Source organism: Fulmarus glacialis, unplaced genomic scaffold (assembly GCF_000690835.1).
Source record: "Fulmarus glacialis isolate BGI_N327 unplaced genomic scaffold, ASM69083v1 scaffold29917, whole genome shotgun sequence".
In the NCBI taxonomy this organism is placed as follows: domain Eukaryota; kingdom Metazoa; phylum Chordata; class Aves; order Procellariiformes; family Procellariidae; genus Fulmarus; species Fulmarus glacialis.
The window spans coordinates 2,083-9,249 of record NW_009225553.1 but is presented as its reverse complement, the minus strand read 5'-3'; the positions used below and the strand labels follow the sequence as shown (position 1 = coordinate 9,249).

General features: G+C 57.1%; 1 protein-coding gene across 1 annotated transcript in view; it reads right to left on the bottom strand.

The window, feature by feature from the left end:
* Positions 1-1,570: 1,570 nt before the first annotated feature.
* The window catches only part of KIAA0513 (KIAA0513 ortholog), a gene marked incomplete at its 3' end in the record, with an annotated part of 5,972 nt that continues 375 nt past the window's right edge, over positions 1,571-7,167 (bottom strand). Inside the window, 9 exon segments of the mRNA XM_009582526.1 lie at positions 1,571-1,600; positions 3,320-3,397; positions 3,749-3,824; positions 4,394-4,434; positions 4,882-5,089; positions 5,617-5,687; positions 5,831-5,904; positions 6,348-6,447; positions 6,627-6,645. Of these exon segments, the coding sequence (XP_009580821.1) occupies positions 1,571-1,600; positions 3,320-3,397; positions 3,749-3,824; positions 4,394-4,434; positions 4,882-5,089; positions 5,617-5,687; positions 5,831-5,904; positions 6,348-6,447; positions 6,627-6,645 (697 nt within the window).

Sequence of the window (7,167 nt, the reverse complement as noted above, 5' to 3'; positions counted from 1 at the left end):
AAGCAGGGTCGGAGGAGCTGTGTCGGGTGAAAACGGCAGCTGGGAAGAAGGGTGTCTCGCGGTAAATTCAGTGAGGTTAGCTCAGCCCCAGTGCATGTTTGTGTTGGTGAAACTGGGAAAGGATGAGGGCTCAGCCAGTCTGACCCCACGAAGAGGAGCCTGTCCTCACGCAAGTCAGCCCAGCCCGGGCGTGCGAATGCTGCTGAGCTGAGCCTTCGGTCTCCAGGGATGAGCTGCTTAGATTTATAGGGCTCTGGAAACTTATACGATACATTTAAGGGGATTTAAAAAAAAAAAAAGGTGTAATTTCTCCCAGATAAAGCTTACGATAGCAAATAAAAACCACATCCAAATCTGGAGGCTGAAAAGAAAGGAGAAGAATCAAATTAAGGAGCTTTGAAATCTGGAAGCAAAACCTCACAGATCTCACTATTTTTTTCCTGCCTTTTTATGTTTTTGAGGGAGGAAGGGGAAAAAAAAAAAATTATCAAAGTGTCCAAGAAAAATTCGCCGTGCTTCTGGCTTGTTACTCAGTAGTAACATGCCTGGGGAGGGGGAAAGCCCACATGTGGCTCTGCTCAGACCCTTGGGTCTTTACACCGGCTCGGCGGGGCAGGCGCAGGGGTGCATAACCCCACGGGCTGCGTAACACCTTGCCTGTATTTCAGGGTACCCAGGAAAGCCTCGCCGCCACCGGGCGCTGGTGAGAACCATGCCGGTGAGATTGGCTTGGATCACTCGGCATCGCTCGTCTTTCAGCAGCAGCGTTTCACCCCGCACAGCTAACCTGAGCAATGCTCTCTCTGAGCAGTATTTAAGTTATCTGGCGCATGCCTTAGCCATGCAGAAAATTTACTGCCAAGCTTCAAAGAGCCCTCATCCTCTTGCTAATGCCATCACTTCGAGTGATTTGCTCCAAGATTGAATATCCCACGCTCCAGCAAGAGAGCAATGACTCTCCTCGCCCCCCGATCCCAGCTCGGAGCATGGATGGATGCAGCTGCTTTTGAGCTTTGCAACCCGGAGGACACGCCTGCGATCATGACATGCAGCCCCGTTTGCATTTTTCTTTTTATCTAGGGATGGCAACCCAAGAGTGCATTAGAAAAAAATAGAAGGACCAGCTTTTCCAGCTGGCAAAGGGTGCTCGGCACGTCTACGCAGCAGCAGAAGCCAGCAGCAAGCGGGAAGGACAGGAGAGGGGGATGCTTTCTCCACGAAGAGACTCAGTTCATGTCCAAAACCTGCCTGGGGAACTGTTCCCGGCACAAGCCCTTGGCTTCCCCAGCAGCTGGGCACCCGATTCCCACAGCAAAGTATCACAGCTTAAAACCGGTCGGGTTTCTTTTTAAAAAGCTGCATTAAAGAGGAACCAATCTCCACCTTTCCGGCCCTTTTGAGAGGGTGATGCACGTGAAGTCAAACCTCCGGCGGCCGTTCCTCCCCGGTGGAGAAGGGCCTTTCAGAGCCCCCCTGAAACACGTTACCCCCCTCCCCAGGGCAGGATTTGGACCTGAAGTGAGCGTCGGCCTCTGGACACTAATGCACCGAAGTATGGGGACAGACACACCTCTTCTCCTCTTCCTCCCCAGCGTTCCCTCTGGAGCGGCAGCAGAAACGGGGCCGACAAAAGTGGTGTGTGAAAGATCATGCAAGATAGAGGGATGGAGGGGAAAGGAGAGAAGAAGAGACGGAAGAAGGTTGTTAGAGGCAGAGAGAGGAAAGAGAGAGAAAAAGAGGAGTTTAGTTCTGGTTCCTTCCCCCCATCCCCTGCCCTCCCCACCGAGAGGAGGAAAAACCTCCCCAGCTCTCACTGCAGCCCCGGGAGGACACAGCCCGGCCGCCCCAGCGATGCCCTGGCCACCCCACAGAGATAGGCACCCTCACAAACCAGTCACCACGGACCCTGCAGACGCCTGCCATGGTCAAGCACCATCCCTGGCGTTTCAAACCCAGCCCCTGGGATCCCCAGCCCTCGCCAACCAACTCCTCCTGCCAGGGATTTTAATTTTCAGTCCAGCAAGCTGCATCCCAGTTCACCCAGTGGCTTCCGTTATCCTCTCCAGAGGATTGAGGCGGGGGTCACCACCACCTTCCAACCCCCCTGAGATACTCGGAGGACTCCAGGCTGCAGCTCCCGAAGCTCATTCGTTAGTCGGGCTTGTTTGTGCAGCGGAGGCAGACTCAGCCATCACATTAATTGAGAAAGGCACTCGGAGCAGAGAGCAGCTGCCGGTGGCGTATGTCCTTGTGAGACATTTGCTGCTGCTAATTCGGGGCTTAATCAAAGCAAATGCAGTTATGGTTACATTACTGTTCAATAGGTTCTTTCAGGGGCTTGCTTGGAAAAAAAGAAAAGCAATAAAGGAGAAAGCAGAGATTGATCGGTGTGCTGAGCCTGGCAGAGCATCCCACGGTGTGAGCCAGGGCTGCCGTGGCTTAGCGCAGGTTTTGGGGAGGATGCAGGAGGGCTGGCTGCTTCAAGAAGTGCCGTCGCGGCTCAGAAAAGGGGCTGTTCAGATGCTCTGAGCTCAACGACTCACCCCGAGAACTCAAAGCCTCAAAGCACTGCACAGACGCAGCGGGACGGTCCGGCTTTGGAGGGGTGAAACTGCGATCGAGAGAGAAGTGAATTGCTCGAGCCCTCACGGCCGGTCCGCGGTGGAGCAAGAGATGGGCACGAGCCCGGCGAGCATCTCGCCCACCCTTGGACCCCGTGGGGTCCCCATGCCCAGGCACCCAGATGCTCCCTGCACACAGCTACCCTCCGAAACGAGCAGCCCCTTCCCTTTGCAGGTTTATCCTGATCCTCCCAGCCCTTGGGGCCGACCGCACTGCCGTCTCCAGCTCTCGTCCTTGCTGCCTGCCCGGGGTCGGTCCCCACGCTGCGCCGGCAGCACTTCCACGGCCCTCCCAGGGACCCAGGGCATCCCCTCCCCGTCCGCTGCACCTCCCCGAAGGGCTGCACCAAGCATCTTTTCCCAGATCTGCTTGCAAACTAAACACCAACAGCCTGAACCCTGGCTGGGTTTTCTGGACACACCTCTAGGGCTTGCAAAAACGATGCAAAATAAGCAAGAAAACCTATATGCTCCCAAATCCTTAAGAGGATGCACATCTACCTGCCCGAGGAAAGGGATTATTTCCCTTGCTCACCTCCCCACCCCACAGCCCAGTGGTCCCGGCAGCTTTGCAATCAGGGGTGGAAAGCAGAGCGTTTCCCCATGGTCGGTAACGCTTAGGGCCGTTAGGAGCAGAGGGGAATGCCGGGGGCTGGAGGGGACACGGCGTCTCTTTTTCCCACGGGGACGTGTCCTACCTGGTGGTGGGGGACCGCTTCCTGCGCTCGCAGTGCACGGCGTCGAAGAAGGCGGCATTCCAAAACCGCAGGTTGTGCCTGCAGGGAGGGAGGGAGCTGTTGGGGACAGCCACCCCCCATCTCTCCCAGCTTGCCCCCGAGTCTTCCCAGGGCCAAGCTCACCCGTTCCCCAGGGGCCAGGAGATGATTCGGGGCGGGGGGGGGGCTAAGCAAGCCTGGCAGATTTGGTCCATTTTTGGACCAGCTCCTTGTGTGTCTGCAAACAGACTCTCACTAGCCCAAGGGATGTGCAAAAGCCACAGTCACCTCTTTTAGGAGCAGCAGCAGCTTAAAAGCACCCATGAAAGTCTGGGGAATGGGTGGGCAAAGAGGACAAATCCCCTCCCCGGGGGATTTGGCAGGAGCCAGCTCGCCCCGGGCAGGCTTTACCAGATCGGCTGGGGCTTTAGGGGGGTCTACAACACTTTCTCTCCTTTCTTCTCCTCCTCTGGGCTCTGCACGGAAACTGTGGGGACACACAGTCACGTGCCGAGGTCTGGATGACTCCCACCTTCCCACCCAAGCGCAGACTTTGTGCCCCCCGGCCCCCAAGCTCAGCATCCAAGCAGCCGTGACGGCAAAGTCTGCAAACCAAATACTCATCCCCAACACATGCCCAGCAATGTGAAGAGGAGCTTTGGCTACCCTTTGTGGGCAGATATTAGCTCTGGTCAAGGATGGATGTCCCAGGAGGATGCTCAAGGGACTGGACCTCTGGTTTGGTAGCACACGCGGCTACCAGGATGGTGACCGGAGCAGCAGTGGGTGCCCAAACCTCTGCAACCTGGTGCCACTGAGGACAAGATGCCACAAGATGTCCTTGTGGGACAACAGCTGTGATTGCTCCAAAGCAAGGAGCTGTGAAGACTCCTTTGGAGCACTTCTCTAGGAGCTCAGAGGAGACAGCATCAGTCTTGCCCTTCTCCCCACCCCACACCTCCCACAATGCCGGGCATCTCGTACCACTTCCAACCCTCGCCCCTTCCCCAGAGATGCCTTGACCATGCCTAATTCAGTAACGCTGGCTCCACTCACCCGTCTTCTTCAGCTTCTCTTTTGGCTTGTCCTCACCTTCGCTGTGGCACAGAAATCAGCATCAGCTCCCGAAAAGCCTGTCCCCCTGACAGCCCATGCGGCAAAACTCTGGCCTCCTTGGTGAGGGGAGCACCTTCATTTGAAAGACCCCCTGCTCCCATGCCACTGTCCCCAGGGCCAGAAAGGTGGCTAAGAGACTGTGATGTCCATCCCAGTCGGACCCGGTTCAGAGATTATGCAGAAGACCACAAAGCAACAGCACTGTCTCCTGGAACCACATACCTCCATGCCCAAGGGACACAGGACTCCCAGACTATGAGATGCCCAATGACCAAAGTATGATGCATGGGACGAGGCTAGAGACCGTTTTCCCATGGCCATGATAACCCCTGGCTCATAGTGATCCTACACCCAGGAGGTTTCTGGCTTGGTCACGCTACGAGTGCCTGCCTCAGCCCACCATGCCCACCCAACAGAGCGGTACCCACTTGCTCTTTTTGGTGATAGGACCCTTCAGTTTGGTCTCCAGGCCCCCAAAGAAGCCCTTGACGTTCTCCGTCTTGGCCGATGTGTTTTTCAGCAGCCGCTCCGCGATGTCCTTCTTCTCCGCTAGCCAGCTGTTCGCCGACTTCAGGTACGAGTCAATGCTGCCCATGGGCTTCTCCTTGGCCTCCAAGGGCAGCGCGTGGGTCTTGCCTGCGGGCAACATGGCAGGAGCTCAGCTGGCCCCATGGTCCTGGGTGCTGCCAGCTCCTGGGAGACCTGCTCCCAGCTACAAGATGCACCGTGGAGAGACCAGGAGCCAGACAGAAATGGCCTAGACCCCATCCCAATTCCTGTAGGTCTTTATTCTCCCCCCATTTTGGAGAGAAATCCAGCCCCCCGTGGAGAAGTGACCACCACACACCAAGCAACGAGCCAAGGTGCTTCTGGGCTGGGGGTTTCACATCACATCCCCAGGCTTGGGGAACATCTGGGGATCACCACACACAAACATCCCTGGCTAGAAGCCATGATAAACCAGCATCAGCGTGAGGTACCACCCCAGCGAGGGTCTCCGGCAGGTTTGCACAGCTTCTGGGCCATGGAGGCTCTTTTCTGCTCAATATCGGAGTCAGCCAGAGCCAGCTCGGGTACCCATCCATCACCCTTCCCAAGCATAGGACACACTTCACCACCCGTCTCCAGCACAAGCAAAGCCCGAGGGTGCAGGCACCTCTTACCCACGTAGTAGTAGGTGAAACACATGGTCATGAGGTTCTTGGCAGGGCTGAAGTCATCCATCTGGTGACACCTGACACGGAGGGAGGATTCGGTGAAGACGCCCATCGATGGCAACCCAAGCAGCCTCGTGGTTGCTGCCCCTCCTTGAGCCATGGCTCTGATCTCAGGGGCTTTCGGTGGTTGCAACAAAGCCCCAAACCCCCCCCGACTTACTCAAACAGCACGAGGGCGAACGACTGCATCAGGCGGTAGAAGGTCTGCTCCGAGACGCACTTGGAGTTGCAGCGCTGCAGGCACAAAGCCCAGGGTTTAGCACCAGCTGCCTGCCGCAAGCAGCAAGGGCAACCTCAGCCCCCCACCCCGGGACCCCCCGCGCAGGGGGTGGGCAGAGAGCAAGGGTGGTCGGGCCTCCCTCTCGGAGACAGCGGTTTGCCTCTCTGAATTGTTTTTCTGGGGAATAGGACGTTTCTGAGTGCTGATGGGATTTCATTTTAAATAAAACAGGTGACTTCTCTCCCACATTGCAACAAGCACATACTTGACTGCCTCGAGATGCATTTATTCACTTCTGTATCTCCCTGTACTGAAGTTCCTCCCTTTCCCCGAGTTCCTGCCCTCCAAAAATATCGCTTTGGGCCATTGCTAAATTCCCCTGGCCTGAGCCTCCTGCCCAGGCTGCTCCGAAGCCCCGGTACAGCATCGCTGCTCCTTCGCCCGTCTCTCCCCTTACCTGGGCGCTCACGTATCTCGCGAACCATTCCCTGCCCTTCCCGTTCTCGCCGCTGCAGAGCTCACCAAACCTGGCCTTCTCTTCTTGGTCCAAATCCTCTCTGAAATGGGGAAAAAGAAAAAAACACCATTAAAGTTGAGGTTGTGGCCAGCCTCCCCTATCCAGCCAGCACGGCTCAGCTCCCCCACGTCATCCCTCAGCATCCTGGTGCTGCGACGCTGGGAGGAAGGCAGAGGAAGAGGGGAAGGGGAGCCTCCATTTTGTCATCCTCCGGCTCACGTTGCTCTTTTGTTCCTCCCTGGCAGGGGGGAAACCAAAGGCAGAGGGAGAAGGGAAGAGCCAAGGACAGCCCGAGCAGAAGCTGAGCTCCGGAGACAGGCACTCTGCCCCAGAGCAAAAACAACCCCTGTTGCGGCTCATCACGCTCGGTTTGCTCAATCCTGTTTGACACGCTGAGCCGCAGCGTTACGGAGACCACAGCGATGGGAGCTGGGAGGGATGCAGGGCTGGGGGGCAAGCTGGGGGCTGCCGTGGGGCCCCGGGGCACGCACGAGCTGCAGCAGAGATGCCCAGCGGGGGAGAGGAGCTGGAGACCCCCCCCATGGGAAAGGGAAGAGAGAAGAGGGGAGGGAAGTTGGGATGAAAGATGAGCTGGAACGTGCCCAAGAGAGGGGTGCAAGTCAGAGCCCGCATCCCCCCCTTAGCTCCAATGCCGTGTTATCGTGGGGAGCAACAAGCTGCGTTAGCCAAGCACGGGGAAGGACACAAACCAACGTTCCCGGAGAGGGAAAGCAGCCAGATCCCATCCCGCGGGATGTCC